General features: G+C 35.4%; 1 protein-coding gene across 1 annotated transcript in view; it reads right to left on the minus strand.

Annotated features, from left to right (window-relative positions):
- The window catches only part of DYNC2LI1 (dynein cytoplasmic 2 light intermediate chain 1), a 30,495-nt gene extending 9,370 nt beyond the window's left edge, over positions 1–21,125 (minus strand). Inside the window, exons 1-10 of the mRNA XM_033124237.1 lie at positions 20,998–21,125; positions 18,620–18,737; positions 16,782–16,816; positions 12,289–12,358; positions 9,765–9,853; positions 5,459–5,645; positions 4,500–4,568; positions 3,779–3,856; positions 741–817; positions 72–142 (exon numbers count right to left, since the gene is read on the minus strand). Coding sequence (XP_032980128.1) covers positions 72–142; positions 741–817; positions 3,779–3,856; positions 4,500–4,568; positions 5,459–5,645; positions 9,765–9,853; positions 12,289–12,358; positions 16,782–16,816; positions 18,620–18,737; positions 20,998–21,005 — 802 coding nt within the window. The 5' untranslated portion in view covers positions 21,006–21,125. The remainder of the gene's footprint in view (positions 1–71; positions 143–740; positions 818–3,778; positions 3,857–4,499; positions 4,569–5,458; positions 5,646–9,764; positions 9,854–12,288; positions 12,359–16,781; positions 16,817–18,619; positions 18,738–20,997) is intronic.

Below are 21,125 nucleotides of genomic sequence, written 5' to 3' on the forward strand. Positions count from 1 at the left end.
TGAACGTGGAGTAGGATAAAATCAATAAGCAATTAAAAAAAAGATTGATCAATCTTAATAAGTTCACTGACCTATATGACTTAAAGAATCCAATCCTGCTGTGATAAACAGCGGTTTATTCTGATCCACACATATTGATTTGCTACATGGATAAAAAGAAAAAAGAGTCTAATTTAGTTCAGCAATCGAATATCCTGCCATACTCTACTGTAAATACAAGAGTCAAGTTTTATATCTAGCCACGGGTGAGAGCATTGCCCCAAATGAATCAGTGAATATTAATGTGGTTTCAAAAATTAAAGTATAGCATTATTAAAGTTTTACAGGAGAAAAAAAGTGACAGACCCAAATTGCCTTAAATCAAAACCAGGAAAAGTCACAAGGCTAAGAAAAATACATACTAAAATTATTGATTCCATTTGTAATCATATAAGAAAGTGATAATAGAGTGAAAGTTTTTAAAATGAGGGCAAAGAAGTAAAAGAAATCAGGGAAACAAGTATAATAGCATCACTGTTGTAGTCTCAAAGAAAGTATTCTATAACATTTTAGTTGTCAAATTTGAGAAATATTTAAACAATATAAGAAGTAGAAGATAATGTAAAACTATCTCTCTTAAAAACAGACATCTGGGGTAACTGCCCTGGTCAAGAAACCAAAGACTGGTGAGAACAATAGTCAGATGAGACAATACTGGCCAAAAAATAATAAAATAAAAAGATATAAAAATTACATTTTACCTTTTGTCAATGCCAAAAGCCAACTGGTTGATAACTCCCCGTATTTTCAGTAACAGAGCTTCTGATTTACTGGTAAACTAAAAAAAAAAAAGAAAAAAATCAGGGTAATAAATTAAATATTCTGCTTTCAAATCACAGAAACAGGTAACATAAAAACATAGTTTTGAACAAGTACAGATTGCAGAGAGAATTACTATTTATTTGCCCCCCCCCCCAAAATATTTATGTTTAGACAAAACAAAACCTGAATAAAGGAAAAGAAATCAATCTTGAAAATTTATTTGAACTGACTTTTCAAACTTCATGAGAGCATTATATTAAAGGAACCTGTATTTATGCACTAATCATTTCAGCTACTCCCACATATGCGTTGTAATCATTGTCAAAATTCAATTTGGTTGGTTAAAACATAGGAGGTATGCATCATAAATAACTTCCATCTAGAACATATTACTGCCTTCAAAGCAATTAACATGGGAGCTGCAGACTAGTCCAACAATGCTGATACTAAAATGATTTTTTCACTTCTCTTCTCAGTTGCCTTTGGTGCCTGCAAAATGAGCTACTGAATATTCTCAGGGGTGGTATATAACTAGAGTGACCATAATCAGAACAGTTTAGAGAGTGAGATGAGGTATTATTAATAATTTAGCAGAGACATCGGGTAAAAACCAGCTTGTATAGTCACCCTACATACAAATCTTTTATAACTAAATTTGATTTTTGGAAATATCCAAAGTCACTCACCAAATCAGAATGACTAAGATGTATGAAAGTGGGGAAAGCAACCTTGAACCAAAATGAAATGTAATTATAAAGCAAAGAGATCAATTTTTCAGGATAAAATTCATTCTGGGTTAAGAACAGGGTCTCAGGGAAAGAATTCAATGGAGAACACTCATATGAATTATAAGATTTGATACATTTATTTTTAAAAATTGAAACAATTTTAATGCTTCTATTGATATAATTTTTTTAAATATAGGAAATTTTAAAAACACTTTCTCCTCACTTCTTCTTCTTATTTATTTTGTTTCCTATATGGAGAGGAAAAAACCTCATTACAAATGTATTTCATAGGATTGTAGGGCTGGGAGGACATGAGAAGTTTTCTAACTCAACCCTACCAAGTACTGCATCAACCACCTTGAAAACATCCTCCATAAATAGCCTCAGAACTTCTGCTTGGAGAAACTTGACGCCTGGGGACTCATTATCTCCCAAAGCAACTCATTCCATTCTCAGATAATGGTAGTATTAGATCATTCTTTCTTATTTTGACCTCAGTTCTACCAATTCCTTGTTCTTGACTCTAAGGGAGCAAAGAATACATTTAAACCCTTTTCCATGGAATAGTCCTTCAAATAGTTAAAGAGCATTGTCACATTCTAGATGATAGAACATAATTTTGTACTGCTTCTCACAGATCATAATTTTAAGTCCTTTACCATCCTTGTGACTCTCCACTGAATCTGCTCCTACTTATCAATGTTTTCCTATTTTTGTTTTTATTAATTTTATTAGATTGCTCATACTATGGAATCAGTATTCTTGACTGAATTATAAAGGATCAACTATAGTGTAGGAAAAAAACTGCTGAGTATCACTGAATCTCGTAAAGCAGATTGTCTCCCTTGAATGGGGCATAGGGTAAGAGTGGCAGTGAAACTGAAAGATGGGGCATTGGCTTGGGAAGCTAGTAAAGTTTTATGTTCCTTTGGTGGTCCAGAAGTGCTCCTCTAACCCCAACCTCTGATTCCTCGGGCTTCTTGAAAGCAGAGATGAAGCCCTTCTCAAATCCTTTCCTTCGTCCCTTATCTCCTAGGATTTTCCGGGGCCTGCTGTGGCCTGAGTGACCTGACTTCATCTAAATCTGTTCCCATAAGACCAGCCTGGGCCCTGAGTAATCATGAAATATGATCTGTTCCGAAAGAATGACAGGGATTTCCCTTAGCTAACTAACCAGGACTAAATGTGAGCCCTTGTCTAGTGGCAAAAGTAAGAAACGACAAGATCCAGGGCCTTTGCTTCTAGATGACTCATTCACTTTAAATTCTCTGTATCTTTACAAAACAGTAAAAGAGAATATTTCCAAAGTATCTGTCAACCTAATATGTAAGCAAATATAGTAGAAACATAAAAGTTGATGATTTTAAAGAAAAGACGTAATGAAAAGTATAAACATTTTAAATATAGGTTGTATTTGTCACTGTCAGGCATTATAGACTAGCTATGAAGGCCGGGGGTTAGGCCATGTTATCTCCATCCTCTGACCACTTTGTTTCGGGGGAAAGAGGCCACTCAAATGGGAAAATAAGAATTTTTTAAAATACAAAATGTTTTTATATTTTGTTACATTAAATGGTATCCAGCAAAATGAGGTCCTGCTGTGGAAGATAATGGTAACAGTAATCATATAACCAACACTTATTGGGCAACACTTTGTTCCAGGCCCTGCGCTAAGCGTTTCACATGACGCCCTCTTTTAATCCTCACAACAACCCTATGAAGAAGGTACTGTTTTTGTTCATTTTACCCTGGAGGGCACTGAGGCTTCAGGGAAATTAAGTGACTTGTCCAAGAGCACATATCTAGTAACTGGTTGCCCTGAGATTTGAACCCACACAGCATGAGCCCCAAGTTCACGTTTTTTTTACCTGTGCAACAGACAGCATTTTTCTAAGTTTAAAAGCAAACACACTTTGAAAGGCTCCCCCTTCTTATCTTTTAAGAGAATACAGATTCCAACTCTTAAGGGGAAGCTAAAAATGAATAAATAAATAACCAGTTTATCTCTTTAAGATTGATTGGGGTTTATCGCAATTTAGAACTTATGCACCAAAGAAACAGCAGGCCATCTAGCAGTGTGTTGTATAGATACATTATCAAATACTCTGTAACACGAGGGTTAGGGGCCAATGGGAAAGGAAAAGAGGGGATGATGAAAAAGCATTAGTATCTGCAACTGTGCGTCAAGTTGCTAATCTTTCCAAATTTGGCACTGTCCATTCAAGCCCAAAGACAGAAAAGGTACAAACCATTAACGAGGCTCCGTAATAATGTGCAACAAATCGAAGTGTCTTGCATATTACCTTTCTCTTCTCAGAGTCGAAATCCTGAAGAAATAGGTTATGAAGATGGAAAAACAAGTTGAGAGAACTTAAATATCTGTAGCATGAAGATGCAAATTATGAAATAGAGAAATAGATTATTTCTTAGTTTTTTTTTTTTTGGAACACACCTTCAGGAGTAGGATTCCATTACCTTGATATTTGTTTCCATAGAGAGCTGAACAATAGCTGCAGCCTTCCAGAACTACAGCTATCAGATCTTTCCTTGTTTAAACACTTAGCTCAGTAGAATTTAGATATCAGCACACGTTTTACAGTGTGGAATACCCTAAGGATTCTCTGACAAGCAAAGATAAGAAGAAACCAATTTTCTGCTTTCTTCCATTTAAAAGTTGGGAAGTGAGTCCTATCCCTTGGTGACTGGGTTAAAGACTGGGTTTCTAGAAGTTTCTAAATCTTCTACCTTATCCCTATGCTACAGCCTTATCCTCATTCCACTGTATTTATTGTCCTGCACCCATTTTCTCTTTCCCAATTATAATCCTCTTTTCAACATCTTTAAGATGTGTGACTCCTTGACCTCTTCCTCAGAGAGAGATTTTTCTTATTTCATTATTACTTCGGTTCCTGTCCCATAAAGCACAGACATGAATGTACAACAAACTCAACTAGAAGTGGAAGAGCTTACCTGAAAAATATCATATTTACTTCCAATGATGACCAGAGGTATTGGAAATGGGTCAATTAATTCACGATCCTGTTAACAAACGCATTTCATTGATTTATTATAATAATTGTGTATTACTACATATACAAAAACATACCATGTGAAGTCTCTTTGTAGATATTGACTTTGTTTACTTCACACAGAAGTTGTCCCAACAATTTCACTTATTAAACTGTATTTCTCAAGAATGAAACTAGAAATGGCAAGTCCCTAAATTACTATGGCATTTATTTTTTTGTAGTCTGCCTTTTTATTTTCTTATATAACATGTTTTTCTTCCCGTTTGTTTGTTTGTTTGTTACTATTTTGTATTAACTGTTGCAATAGCACTTTCATTGCATACATGGGAACTGTAAACTATCAGTTTTGTTCTGATACTACCTATGGAAAACACATTCATATTAACTCTGGGCAATATAAAATACTGCTCTTAGCTTTCTAGAAGATGATATGTGTGATTGTATTTAAAGAACTGTAATTTAATTAGTTGTCAGATGATAAAAGGTATTGAATATGTGACACTAAATGAATATAAAATATAGAGTGACACTGACGGCTGTTTAAACTCATTGCTCACATTGGTAGCTTCATCTAGTTTTTGCCAGGTGACTTTTGCACAGTCTGGTTTTTTAATCTTCATTTTATAAAATCAATGTCAAACTGCTACTTTAAAACTATTTCTTTTGATTGGTGTAATATGCCATAACAGTCACAGCAGATGTCTAACAAGAAGACGTAAGAAATCTTTTTCCTTGTTTTGCTCTTACTGAGGTTTTATCAAATTGCTATAATTTTCCAGTGAGCAGGTTCATCTACATCAGATGAGTCTCAAGTCATGCATGAAATCTAGAAAAGTTGTTTGTGATGTTATCTGCAAGTGTAGGGCTAAGGATTCCAGGAATTCTCCAACAGCAACTCACCGGATGGTCCTTCTGCATATTACTCCACATCTTCTGTCTCATTTCAGAAGCTGCTTTAGAATTTATCTTTCCCAGTTTCATTATCAGTTTATCTACATGGCTTTTTGTGGCTTGCAACAGATTTTCCATGGTGGACCAAAGGTCATTAGGTTTTGAAAGATCCAAAACAAGAACAACAGAAAATGTCCTAAAGAAATGAAAAACATCATTAAAAAAAGACTCAAAATAATTACCATTTTGAAAGCCTACTATCCTGAAAGTTATTATCTAAGAATAACACTATAGCTTAAGGAAAAAAAAAAAAAAAACACGGCAATTTTCTAAGACCAAAAAAAAGGAAAGAAAATGAACTCCAAAGTAATAGCCTTATTTATTCAAGTGCTTTTCTCTAGTGATATGTGTGTTACAATAGTGGCACTGAAGTTTTGTTTGAACTAATAATAATTCAGTTCAAATAATCTGTAAGCAATTGAGTCCAATGATGCCATGTTTAGATCCAGTTTTACTATGTGTTCCCAAGAAGAGAAACTAAAATAACAATAACAGCAGCACAATCAGGAAAGGGGAAGAAAACATTTACTGATGGCCGTTGCTAGGGGACTACCTAGTTTATTTAATCTCCTAGTTTATTTAACAACCGTCTTAGGAGATGTTTCGATGTTCATTTTATGGGTTATACATCTGAAGTAAAGATTTATAGAACTAGTACATTGTAGAACTGGTTTTTAGATCCACAGCCCCAGGTCTCTGCTATCCCATGCTGCCTCACACCTGACCACCACACACCACCACCATCATCACATACGTATGTGCTCATGTTCACGTACATCAAACATAAATCTGAGCTCGGCAACAACAAAGCAAACAGCCCAATTTTACAATGGGCAAAGGACTCAAAGTGACATTTCTCCAAAGAAGATCTACAGATAGCCAATAAACATATGAAAATACGCCTAACATCATTAATCATTAGGGAAATGCAAATCAAAACCACAATGAGATACTCTTTCACATCCATTTATGATAGCTATGATTAAAACACAAAACAAAACACCAGAAAATAACAAGTGTTGGTAAGAATATAGAGAAACTGGAACACTTGTACATTACTGGTGGGACTGTAAAATGGTATAGCAGCCACTGTGGAAAACAGTATGGTGGTTCCTCAAAAAGTTAAACAGAATTACCATATGATCCAGCAATTTCACTTCTGGGTGTATTTAAATCAGGGATGCAAACAGATATTTATACAGCAATGTTCAAAGCACTATTCATCATACCCCAAAGATGGAAACAACCCAATGCCCATCAATGGATGAATGGATAAACAAACTGTGATATATACATTCAGTGGAATTGTATACTCAGTTTTCTATAGGAAAGAAATTTTGACATACTACAACAGGGATGAATCTTGAAGACATTATGCTAAGGCAAATAAGCCAGACTCAAAAGGAGTATTTGATTTTATGATTTCATTTATATTGGATACCAAAAGTAATCAAACTCATAGATACAGAAAGCAGAATGGTGGTTGTCAGAGTTTGAGGAAAGGAGAAATAGGGAGTTATCGTTTAATGGGTACAGGGTTTTAGTTTGGGAAGTCAAAAAAGTTCTGGAGATGGATGGTGTGATGGTTGCACAACAGTGTGAATATGCTTAATGCTACTAAACTATACATTTGAAACTGGCTGAAATGGCAAGTTTTATGTTACATTTTACCACAATAAAAAACAAACATAAATCTAGGAGTATTTCAGAAAATAGTCATAATAAGTATGTAGAGCCATAATCAGGGGCCAGTACTTGTATATCCTTGATCAACAGGGCAAATATTCTGTTAGTAGATACAGCAAGGAATTCTGTTGGTTACTTTACAGTAGAGTCAGTTATTTTGCTTAATTTGAGCAAACAAGCTATTTTGTGTAATTCGAGCAAAACAGTAACTCAATTCTATACTACAGGTCTAAATTCAGAAAGTAGTCTTTTAGACGTTAATTATCAAGATTGCCTATAAAATTATTGTGCCATAAATTGTCTAGCTAATAATATCTATGTCATTTTCATAAGCTCATCAACAGTTTTGCTTAGCTGCAACAACAATATAACATACTATTAAACTCATTTTATTTTCAGGGATTTCGTATGGTTAGTGTTTTAAAAAAGGTAACTAGGGTTTAATTTTTTTTCTTGTGGTGAAATATATGTAATGTAAAATTTATTGTTTTTTTCTAAATGAAAAATAACTTTGTTTTAAGCAAAAGAGAAATGGATTATTAAACTTTGTCCAAGATTAAAATTTTTTTTTTCATTGCACTGGAAATACTTGTGTCACTTTTACCCTCACAGCAAATAACAGCTAAAAAAAAGTTCAAAACAAAACAAAACAACCCAACTTCTTTAAAGAGGGAATCAGACCAAAGGAGATGCTCTATTACAATTCATATAAAGTCTGTGGCAATGTTCAATGCATCTATAATTATTCTATGAACAGTCACTTTAAAGATAAACAGTATCTAATAGCATTTGGAAATATTATTTTCCCAAGTTGCTGGACTTTGTCCAACACCAGGAAATTATGTGTCAAATTAATTCCAGTCACAAAACACTCTGAGATTTGCAAGTACATTAGGAGTGAAATGTTTTCCATGAATTCTTTAACAACTCAGCAACCTACTTTGGACCCAAGCCAATGGCTCCCCTTCTCTCTGTTCGTAACCTTGACCTCTCCTCTCTCCTAAAGCAGGCTCCAGCTGCCCTGGGGTTCCAGGGAAAGGAAGAGCAAGAATTTACAAAGTCAAGTATTAAAAAAGTTGTGGAAAGACTTGGTTTCCTATAGAAATCAGAATTTCCATAAGCCCATCAGGCCCAAACCCTGCTGGGCCTAAAAAAGGGTAGAGAGGTAATGTGACAAGGTGATGTGACAAGTCAGGGCCAGAATTGGAGCCAGTTCACAACCCAGGTTAAAAAAAGCCCAACTCCTTTCAGCCTCAGGCCACACTAAATGGCAGCTAGGGTTCCTTCAGCTCCTCCCCCGCCCATCTCTTCTCAACCACACGACCATGAGGCACCCAAATTCCCAGGCAGCTTCAATTTTTCGTCTCTGTTAAAGGAGGACAAATGAAAAAAATTAAATAGCAGTAAAATTCCATAGTTCTGAAAAATAATATCAGGGTTTATAAGTGAAATGGTTTATAAGTGAAAAACCAAAATCTAAATGTGTATATAAAACATCCTAAATCTCTATAAAGTATATTTACAAACACTGAAAACAGTGAAAGAAATACCTTGACATGTTAACAGCAGTTATTTTTTTATGTGATTATGAGTGCTTTTTCTTTGTACCTTTCAGTATTTTTCCAAATTTTCTATATGAGCATACATTACTTTTGTAACAAGCAAAAGACAGCAAATTATATTTCTTTAAAAGAAGAAAAAAATCACTGGAAAAAGAAAGCCAACATTACCTGTAACTAGCCAGTTATGGAAAAAAACAGTTGTCCTCTTAAGAAATAATTGCGTACTCTAAAGATCTTAATGGCTGAAATATAACAAATATTTGTCAGGCCCTTTGTATTTGGTCCAAGTAACAGCGATGGTTTGTGTTAAACTCTGACAAGAGTAAGATATTTCAGATTTAAAAAGTGTTATTTTCCTTGGCCAAGATGGGTTCCCAGGAACACTGAGAAATGTCACAATTTTCCACATCTGACGTGGCCAACATGTGGGAGGCATTGTCAGAAAAACATCACCAAAGAGTTTGAGGTTTTCTCCAAAGTTCTATTTCTTTTTTCTTTTTTTCAAAGTTCTATTCCTTAAGGTCAGCAAATAGAGAGACTTTCTCCCTCCTCTAACTCATAGTCTTCCCTTGGATGAAGCTTCAATTATTAATTAGCATTAAACTCAAAGGTAGCCTTATAATACCCAGCTAAAGAAAAAGTCAGGGCTGAATTAGCTCCGACTTAGATGGGTATTGGAAAGAATTAAGCTTTTCAAATTTATTTTTGCCAATTGAATTCATTGCCCAAGTGTTATCTGACATAGTTTTTGTTTGTTTGCAGGCTTGCTAAATATGTTACTAGTTTGGAATGCCAGCTATCTCACTTCAGCCCAGACCAGAACCTTAGTTCTTTTTAAACCTCTTTGAAAGCATTACAGTTTAAGCACATAGAAAGGAAGTAAGCACAAGCCTTCAGCAACATAAAACGGTCCCCCCAAATTCTGATTCACAGAAGCCTACTCATATTCATCCTGTGGACCCTACTGGGCACTTACTAAAAATTGTTCCTGGAGCTGGCTCACTTACCTTAAGGTGTCACCTGTGATTGGTATGCTGATTAAGTCCAATAAGGAGGTTCCTCCACCTAGTTCCCATAAGTGAGCAATATCTTTTGGCTGGAAAAAAACAGGATTTTTTCCGTATTAAAATTATTATTTTTATTTTTTTTGAATTTTCAATACTTCTTATACTTCATTAGCACCAGCCAGTATTAATTATGGATACAAAATACTGTAGTCCTCCATAACCCTTTTCTTGGCAGTCAAAACTTTCCTCTTTCTCTATCCCATCCCTCAAAATGCACCAAAACATATATTCCCAAGAAAGAGGTGAAACATTAAGAATTATGTATGTATACATAAATGCCCTAATTCTACTAATACCTTAATAAAAGACATAAACAGTGCCCAATTCTATAAATACTATACATAGTAGACATTCAAATGTAAAAAAAAAAATAACCAGTTGAAAACATTTGGGGTTATCTTTTTGAAAATAGTTATAATTCTGGGTAGAAATAAAACGGTTGAATAGGAAAATGTCCTAATTTAGGGAGGCAGAAGCTCACAAAATAAATTAGACATACTGGTAAGGCATGAGGAAATGGAACGAAGAGATGGCAGTCCCAGCTGCACATCAGTATTACCTAAGCAACAGTGTAAGGAGACAATTTGTGCCTGACGCCCCTGGGGAATCTGACAGGCTACCCTTGGCAAGACAAGTGGTGGATGTGGGGGGGACAACAGGAGACTAAGTAACTGCTTCCCTTTTTATAGGATGCTTAAACATTAGGAGATTGAAAGGGCCAGGCATGGCCCTTATTTTCAAAGCAGCTTGGAAATAAGACCGTGACAACCTTGCCAGTTAATGGCATCTCTGCTTCCGCCGTGATGCTAAGGAGCCTTCAGGACTCCAAGATTGTGCTTCCATTAAAACTCGTAGGGGAAAAAAACACAAAAAAACAAAAAAAACTCTTAGGGAACATTAAATTTGAGAAAGACATGAATCTTCTAGAATGAATATGGACAAGCCCAACTTGATAGCCCAAAGTTTAATGAAAAAAAAATAGGTGAAAAAGAATCACATGGGTTTTATGTATCTGTTACTGTGAACTTGGAAGAGAGAGATGGTCATTAAAGGCAAGTTTTAGATGAAAATATATATATATATATATACATATATATATAGTTGCATTTTGACAAATTATCATCTTATAATAACGAAAATTGTTTTATCATTGATATTTGGATCACTTGTTTGAGGGAGAAATAATATTTCATTGGAAAATCTCCCTTGATTTATAATTTGAGGGAGGAAAGTTTTTTGAGCTCTTCTCAAAAGTTAAGCTTATAAAAGTTGTCTCAAAGTTTCCAACAAAAAAGGAAAATTCCATTTCTAGGCTTATCATGTCAAAATTCATGTGAGTCACAAAAGTAAATTTCTCCTGCATCTCAATGTATTATATTTTTTCTTTTCTTTTTAATTTCACCTTTGTAATAACCAATTTTCACTGGTGAAACCAGGAGGCAACAGGCAGGTTTAACTCTTTACACATTGTCTAATAATCAAATATTTGTACCAGATCAATCTGTAAAAATTTGTTTATGTATTAGAAGTGGGACCTTTTATACTAGATTGTTCTTCCATAGAGCTAACTTTATTTAAGAAATGACCTCTTTTCATGTGAGAACTCCAAAAGAGAATTCTATTTAGGATTTTTTATCCCCCTAACATACACTGTAAATTCTCCTTTGATCCTGAATAATTTCTAACTTTCCTCTGAAAGACACTAAAACAAGTGAAGATAGGATTATAACCAATTAGGGTCTGCAGTCTCAAATAGTATTATCAAGTTCAAGATGTCTTTGCACCAGAAACTAATATAAAATAATATTGAATGTCAACTATAATTTATATATATACATATATACTATATATATATATGTATATATGTAGTCACGGGATGTAAAGTACAGCATAGGGAATACAGTAAATGGTACTGTAATAGCTATGTTCGGTGTCAGAGGGGTAGTAGACTTGTTGGGGTCATCACTTTGTGATGTGTGTAAATGTCTGATCATTATGTTGTTTTGTACACCTGAAACTAATAAAAAAAAAGAGATGTATTTGTCAAGATGCTAATAATTTAGATTTTGATAAGTATATTTTCATAAATATTCCACGGGTTAAGCTCCTATTTTTGGCAGGTATTTTGGGAGACAGAAGGTAACTCACAATATTACTCTCATTTGAAAGAAGAAAAAAATCGCATTAACACAATTGATAAAACTATGCAAAAAAAGTAAAATGAAGTTACAAAGGAATCTAATTCTAGCATTTTAAGACATAGCAAATGAGAAGGCTAAAATAGTTTCAGTTTGGGTTGGCTTCCTATCTGCTGAATTGCATTTGAAATTTAAAATTACATAGCTATGAAGTGTACAGCTGGACATGTTTACTGATTGTAGATAAGATAGAAACTGTAAAACATAATCAGCATTATCACTTCTCCATCTATGGGCATAGCAATATCACTTAAAAAGACACTCACTCTGTTATGCCCTTTTGCTCTTCTTCCGTACGTATATTCCAAAGCTAAGGTCGGTTTTGGTGGCTCATCCCTGTACAATAAACACAGGCAGTATTATCATTATGGGTGGCAGTATTTTCTTATGCTATCCTCTTACCTGATTCATGTTTGCTTCCTCTTAAAATTTTGTTAGTACAGAAGTTACCTTGTATAATAGCATTGAGGTATTAATAAAAATGATTAAAAATTTATATAAAAACCAATAAGCCTTCATAAAACTATCTTAATAGATTTTAGTGGCAGCTGCAGAGGTGAGATGGCACCTAGAGGCAGTGCTGGGGCAAGTGGAAAAGGCAGTGGGGCTGGCAGTGGTGTTGACTGTGTTAGAGCACAGGCCATTGGGAAGCAACGACGTCAGGCTTATGCTCAACCTTGATACTGTATTTCACCGAAAATAAGACCGGGTCTTATGTTAATTTTTGCTCCAAAAGACACATTAGGGCTTATTTTAAGGGGATGTCTTGTTTTTTCATGTACAACAATCTACATTTATTCATTTATTTATGTACAAAAATCGACATTTATTCAAATACAGTCAGTCATGTCATCTTCTTCTGGAACATCGTCATAACTCTCCAAACCCCGAATTCCAGCTTGAATTTCTTGCGACTCCATTTCCTGTAGAACCATTGGCCCCAATCTCTCATGTCCAGCAATCGAGCTCTCCTTAAATGAGCACTTCTTGTCCATGTAGCCTGCTCGTAGTGCATTGCAACACAGTTGTCAGTGATTTTATCCCATGAATTCTTCACCCAAGTCACGACCTCTTGCAGGCTAGGCTTCACAAATTTTCCACGCTGATTTCTCTCCATCCTATTTTCAATGTAGTCATTGAATTCCATGCGCATATGGTCCTTGAATAGCGTGTTTATTGCAGTATCAAGAGTCTGGAGATAGGCAGTCATTCCTGCGAGAATCATTATTTGATCTGTTCTTCTCTCTGCAAGGAAGTTCTTCATGTCTTTAGTGTGGTGAGTGCTGGCTGAATCCCAGACTAGCAGACTTCTTTGGCCACCTCGCAAAACAAGTGGCAGCAGTAAATCGACCCACTTCCTTATAACTGCTTGTGTGCACCAGGCTTTTTCGGTTTCAAGAACATAAATGTCTGAAACATGTTCAACTTTATCTTTCTTGCACTTAGTGATGATTAGAGGTGGGGCTTTCTTTCCATCCAAACGAATTGCCAAAATACAGGTAATATATGCACTTTTGTAACCAGTGGAGGGAATGTAGATTGATGAGGCATCACTCTGATCAATTGTTGTTTGAGATCCTTGGCCCATAAACACTGCAGTTTCATCCAATCATGTTGGAGAGGTGATATTTAGAAAAGTCAATGCCATCAGCAAAGGACTTGAATGCAAGTGCATGTTTAATAACTTCAGTATCTTCCAGCTTGAACAGTGTTGTCAATCTTCTTAGAGACAGTTCATATCGCTGAAGGAAGCCATCCAGCCAATGTTGTGATGCTTTGAATTCTTCTTGGAATATTTCTAACTGTGGTGCTATTGCAAGGGCAAATGCTTGAATATCAGCCCTGCATACAACCAAAGCCTTTGCTCTCCTGTCAGCAATCCATTCACAGATGATGTCTTCCGGCTCAGGAAATAATGGTTGCCAACCTGATCCACTTTTTTGCTTCTTAGCATTTCCCTCCTCCACCTGTTGACTGAGGTTATTGTACTCTGCTCGCCATTTTCGGACCATTCTGAGATCCAACTTCTTCTCTTTGCAGAAAGCTGTAAGATTCTTGCCCTGGGAGTCCTCCACGATTCCTTTGTTGTAATCAACGGAATAGCTCTTTCTCTTTGCACTTATCTTGTCTGGGGGTCAAAATATTATTCCCTTTAAATCTACCATTAAACCAAGTGTTAATTGAAGACTTCCGAGTCAGGAGTTGCAACAAAAATGATGACAGTTAAGAATAATGGTCCACACAAAAGCGAGGAAAAATGGCAGGCACCAAAATTCAGAAAAGGTTTCTTTATTTCACACAAGTGCATTAAGCACATCTGTTACAACACACGATGTATTGAATTATGAAGATTCATGTTAGACACAACCACATCCGTTCGTTATCAGGTGCGCACGTTATTCAAGCTTTGTGTCTGTACTCTGATTGGTCATTCGGCAATAAGTCTCAAGTTCATCTGTTTACATCTCGTCCAAGTGGGCACCTTTGGACATTTACCTCTCGTCCTTAGGTGCCCACTTGGGTATTTACAAATACTTAATTATAATTTATATTATCATTTATTTTAAGTATTAATGTCAATAATATTATTTATATTTAATTATATATTAATATTATTATTTTATAATTCAAACGTCCGTCGTGTGTTGCAATAGAGTACTAAATGCGTCCGTCTGGCTGATGATCTTAACTGGGGCTTATTTTGAGGGTACGGCTTATGATATGAGCATCCTGAAAAATCATGCTAGGGCTTATTTTCTGGTTAGGTCTTATTTTCAGGGAAATACAGTATGGGGAGCTTGGAACCTAATAACTATCAATTTAATGAAGATATCGGTGGAAGACTGTAACATAGTTCTCTATTTTAGATCACGGCTCAAATGTGGGCATCCTTTATTTAGTGAAAGCTGCAAACAAGTTATGTTAGTAAGTCCTAAAAATTGACAAATGATTTGAAAAACATTAAAATGATTTGATGAACTATTTACCCTATAACTTACATTGCGTGGTAAGCAGTTTTATGGTATATAGCTAATTATTTAATTTTTTATTGTAGTAGAAACACATAACATAAATTTATGATCTTAACCATGTTTAAATGTACAGTTCAGTAGTGTTAAATGTATTCACACCGTTGTACAACCACATTTCTGAACTTTCTCATTTTAGAAAACTGAAACTCTAAACCCATTAAATAACTCCTCATTTTCTCCTCCCTCCAGCACCTGGCAAACACCATTCTACTTTGTTTCTATGAACCTCTCTACTCTAGATACTTCATATGAGTAAAATCATACAGTATTTGTTGTTTTGTAACTAGCATATTTCATTCAGCATGTGTCGTCATGGTTCATCCATGGTTCATGGTTCATGGTTCATTCTTCCTTTTTAAGGCTGAATATATTAGTATACATTTATTTTTAATTTGGAGAACAAAAAGAAATAATTTTTAATTTGTGATTTATATATTTATGTTTCTTGAATATTTTGTATATCATCCCTGCAGGTATCTTTTTTCATACATATATAGAATACTATTTGATTATATTTCCTGAAAGATAAAAATTTCCTTTAATGAAACAAAATGCTGCTTTTAAGACAATTTTTATAAACTCTGATATTTAACCTACAATTTGAAGAATTGTCCTCTTCTAAGTAGACTTTCAGGGAACTGAAATTCACAACTTTTGGTTCAGTTTTGTTATTTCATACCATATTTCCCCGAAAATAAGACCTAGCCAGACCATCAGCTCCAATGCGTCTTTTGGAGCAAAAATTAATATAAGACCCGGTCTTATTTTAATATAATATAAGATTGGGTCCTATATAATGTAATATAATACTGGGTCTTATATTAATTTTTGCTCCAAAAGACGCATTAGAGCTGATGGTCCAGCTAGGTCTTATTCTCGGAGAAACACGGTAGTATTTTTATCCTAAGCTGATGTTGTGTTGGATGACTTATTTGTAACAAGAAACACAAGTGGTCTAAAGAGAGCCATGATTCCTGGGGATGAAAAATGATGCACGTATCACTAAGAATGGTTCTTCTAAGAAACAATTTTGCTGATAAAAGGAATTATACAAAGCCAGGATTCTATTATTTATATTCTTTCATAATATTTGTCAAATGAATGATTTCTTTAATGTGACCTTAAGACCAAATTCCATCTCTTTTGATGTTCTTGGAGAAGGTATTAGAAAGAGGCATTGGAATGAAGGGAGAGAGAAATATCTTCCAAAATTGGTTGGAGGCTTTCCTTATCAACTTCCTGCAACATTTAACAATCATAATACTAAATTTTGATCTGATGGAATACTTCTACAGTACAGAAGGTTAGGAAGTATACATAACAATGGGACAATGTACAGTTTGAGGACCAACACTGTGCTTCAAAATTGTATCCATGACTAATTTAAAGATTACAACTAATATTCAAATAATCACGGACGAGGTAGAATAAAAATAATTTAAATCTCACAGTAGCATAGCCAAAAAGAAAGTAAGTAGGCCGTGTAGTTATGTTCATTTCTCCCTCAATAGGGAAATCCAGTATTAATCCTGTATAATTTTGGGGGCCTGTTGTTGGCTTTATCTTTAAACAAGATTTTAATGCCATATCAAGGATTCACTAAGAATAAAACTATTTTGTTTGAGCCTCAAAATTGTTCTCCTTCCATATGTCTTTTAGAATCTAACTTGCCTTATGCAACTAGAATAAGCAAAAAAATGTAGTCTAAAGGTTAATATAACACTTACCTGTCAAGACACCTTAGAATAATAGTAGTCTTTCCCTGGAAATTAAAAAAAAAACATTGCGTTAATGTCATCCATATGTAAAATTTTACTATTGTTCATAATTGTGGCCCAAAATAGCTTTTTAATCACTTGAGTGATAAATTACCTGGAAACTAGAAACTTTCAGAATTGTTCCTAAGTTTGATAAGTGAAAAAAGTTAACTGTCAACTTTCCATCACAGTGTAACTACACTGCTATTATTATAATTACAAAGTCCTGCACATGACAAATAGTAGCAAATCATACCTCACTTTAGTGGTCAACTTGGCAGCTGTCTTAAATTTTCTCTTTACTGATCAACTCTAATCACTAGTTAAGCTGATGATTAGTGTCTTCTAAAATGTTTGAATTCCAATTGTTGAAGTGGAAATAAAGAAAAAAGATAACATACAAATATGTTCAAAGTAAGCGATCCAGATACTGGGTTAGAATACTTTTTTTGCTTGTTTTATTTCTATAGGATATACTTACTCTAAGTTTCTTTTTAGGACCACATATATGAATTATTTTAATAAAGTAAAAATAAAAATACACTGTAACAAAGGGCCCAACCTATTACAAGTAAGGACAAAACAACAGCATAAATGAAAAAGACAGATCTCAAGCTCAACTTAGTAAACAGAGTTATGTGATTAATAAACGTTTTCTATACACTAACAAGAACATAGCATCTGGAAATAGAGAGGCTGGCAGAGCTGCTCTTGTCTACTGTAATTAAGCAAAACCTCAAAAATTCTGTTCCATCCTGAGAATTACACATTCGAATAATTCCAGTTGAGAATTACTAAACTCATGACAGAGAATCCATGACTGATACAGAGTCTGTGACACAGAAGGAATGGCTGAAAGAAGTGAAGATAAAGCTGAAGCAGAAAAACACAGGAAGAAAAGGTCGAGGCTGTTAATTATTTGAAGGGCCATTAACTCTTTGAAGGGCAGTTTTAAAATATTTGAAAATTTAACAAGCAGAGGAGGAATTAGATTTATTCCCATACTTCTACAGGTCAGAATTAGGACCAAATGGTAGAAGTTACAATGAAACAGACTTAGGCTTTCTAGTAACTAGGAATTAACAAAAATTGAAACAGGCTGCCTTGTGGAAGAGAACCCCCCATTGCTGGAGGCAGCCAAACCTACACTCTACAATCACTGTTTGCAGTGGCTCTTAACCTTTTTGGGGGAGGTGCTGGAATTCTGGGAAATTCTAATTTCCCAGAGAAATGCAGTGATGCACAATCACACACAATTCTGCCCACATTTCTAGGGAGTTCACTGACCCCAAGAAATACCTCATGGTCCCCAGGGTAAGAATCCTTATTGCAGAAGACTAGAGAATCTCCAAGTTTCCTTCCATTTCTGTAACTGTAGTTAAGATAAGTGAAGGTTAAGTGTATCATACCCTATATGGTTCATGTTTTTATGATCTATATGCTTATTTTGGTTGTGACCTGTAAATATGACCATCAGCTTAGTATTTTTGTGGTGCCTTTGTGCAAACTGGGAAGACATGACTCCTCTGGGCAGTCTAATTAAAAACAAGTGCCCCCTTCCTCCAGCTGCTGTGGCGCACTGCTTGACAGGAAGTGTTCAGGTTGGATGTTAAGTACCCACTCACCCAATAGCAGGACGCCCTCAGACATGGCACAACCGGCTCCAAAGGACCCAGCAGGCCAAAGTTGGATCATCTGGTTAAAGCACTGAAGCAGTCACATTTTAATCAAAGTATGTATACACCTTACCACTGGTTGTTAAATCATCACAATACTTGAGGGGAAAAAAAGTAGGAAAAATGCATTACCCCATTTTTACTGCCAATGAAGAAAACAGATTTTTCTCCAATTTCAACTCCATCACCTTCACTTCCATTACGTTCCCGTTTTTCCACTTCAGCTTTTGCAATTTCCCAGAGAGTTTCACTAAATGAGAGGCAAAAAAACAAAATTCAGGGAAACAAAAAGAATCCTTTCCAATTTTTATGTCAAACTCAGAGAAATTATATGTCAGTCAAATTTACAAAACAAATCATTTTCTGGGGGACAATAAGCTGGTAAAATTTCTGGTAAAAGAAGGTAAAAAAAGGATTAGTCATTTTTTTTTGTACTGGTTCATCAAAGAAACATGAAAATGATATGCAGAGCCTTTATCACCAGGATTTGAGGATTTCTTATTCTGGGGCTTCCAGGCAAGTTTGAAAGCTGTGTGTGTTAGCTTCTCAGACACACATGAATGTACAACTTTTGCAAACATACAACCTGAAAACCAACTACATTTAGGAAAATGAAGTAATCCATAAAATCAGCGTACTAAATAATTCTTGCACCCTGAAATATTTCTGCTTTTTTTTAAATTATAGTTTTGGTTCAAGATTCCCATTTTTAATATATAAAAGAAGGGAAAAAAATCACATTCTGAAAATCCTTCCATTCATCTCTCTACATGCATATACAATTTTACACAAATAAGAGTATATCATTTTTTAACTTAAAGTCTAAATGAAAAATGGGGCATTGAACTTAAAAAATATGAGCAAGATCTGATGTGTTGTAAGCCTGAATCTGCTACTTTCTATGTATGCCAGCTTGGACAAATTACCTAACTGCTCTGTATCCCTCATTCCTTTATTAATTCAACAAATATTTATAGAGCCCCTAATATATGCGAGCTTCTGTGCTAGTCCCCAAGCTCACCTCTGTTTCTTCATCTTTAAAATGCTCATAAAAAAGAATACCAGCCTTATAAGATTGTCATGATTGATTGTTAAAATGTGATCATTCATTTAGTTTAGGGCTTGGCCCACATATAATTACCTAAAATTATTGAGTGCTTATAATAATTATTACCATGTTTCCCTGAAAATAAGACCTAGCTGGACAGTCAGCTCTAATGCGTCTTTTGGAGCAAAAATTAATATAAGACCAGGCCTTATTTTACTATAATATAAGACCGGGTCTTATATAAAATACTATAATATAATAATATGTTTTTACTATAATATAAGACTGGGTATAACATATAATGTAATATAATATAATATAATATAATATAATATAATATAATATAATATAATATAATATAATATAATACCAGGTCTTATATTAATTTTTGCTCCAAAAGACACATTAGAGCTGATGGTCCGGCTAGGTCTTATTTTCCGGGAAACATGGTATTCAAGAACCAAGGATGAAGAAAGGGCTTATAGAGGACCAAAAATAAATGTCCCTAAAGGTTTGCACTAAAATTCATACATTTATTTCCCAGGTGAGCCCCCAAGGACTCAGTCCAGGCCTGTCTGCTCTTTATTCACACACCATTCTTTCAAAACGTGATTATCTGCTCTCTGAGTTCCCAGCAGAGAGGAGAGGAGGTGCTGCAACCAGTCATGCCACTGGTGGAAATTTATAACTGCAGCCAGAACTTTATAACTGTAACCAATTATACAGTGATGGGAAGCTGACAACTTTTCATACTAAGGTTCATAAGCTCAATAGAGACCACACTGCCGATCCACAAGGTGAGAAAAACCTATTTATCCTGCTCTGTGATCCACTCTAGGATCCCTGTCTCCCTGATATCCTTGTAAGTTGTTCAGAGAAGGTTTAGGTATGATCTTGAGAATAGGTAATTAAAATTCGCATCATAGAATTGAAGAGCTAACATATAGTTTACAGGTCAGCAGAAGCCTCTCCTTCAGCCCCCTTCCCCCCCACACACCCCTTTTAATCGTGACACGTTTCACAATGCTTTCAAGTTTCCCCTCGTTTATTTTTCCGAATTTCTGCATCAGGAAGGGAGTCCCAAAGAAAGTGGCTTTGTGGTCTAGTTCGCCTCCTGACCCCTGCTCTTAGAACACCCCCTGGCCCACAAAAAAACTTTTATTGAATAAGTAAAATTTTGGAGTTGAATGATGTTTCAAAATATCATTACTTTTCTAGCTGCTTTTGTCGGAATCCAAAGGCGCAAGTGTAGTTCCTACGGGTCTCTGATCATTCAGATAAAGGTTGCAAGCAGGACAGACCCACAATTATCTTCCACCAGTTGGCCCCGCGTTGGCTCCTCTCCCCAAATACACGCCCCTAGCAGCCTCTCCCTCCCTACCCCTTCCAGGCTAGGTTGGAAAAGAGGGAAGGCTATCGACGGGGGAGCGTAAGCCGGACTCAAGCAGGGTTGCGCGAATACCTGGGCATCGTAGTCTGGCTGCCCAGTGGAGGAGGCTCTGCGTAGGGCCCAGTTTAGAATCAGACCGCAAGCTCCAAGATGGGCCTGGGAGTGCAGGCTCTTTGGTTGCCATAGGAGCGACGTCTCAG

Source organism: Rhinolophus ferrumequinum, chromosome 13 (assembly GCF_004115265.2).
Source record: "Rhinolophus ferrumequinum isolate MPI-CBG mRhiFer1 chromosome 13, mRhiFer1_v1.p, whole genome shotgun sequence".
Lineage (NCBI taxonomy): Eukaryota > Metazoa > Chordata > Mammalia > Chiroptera > Rhinolophidae > Rhinolophus > Rhinolophus ferrumequinum.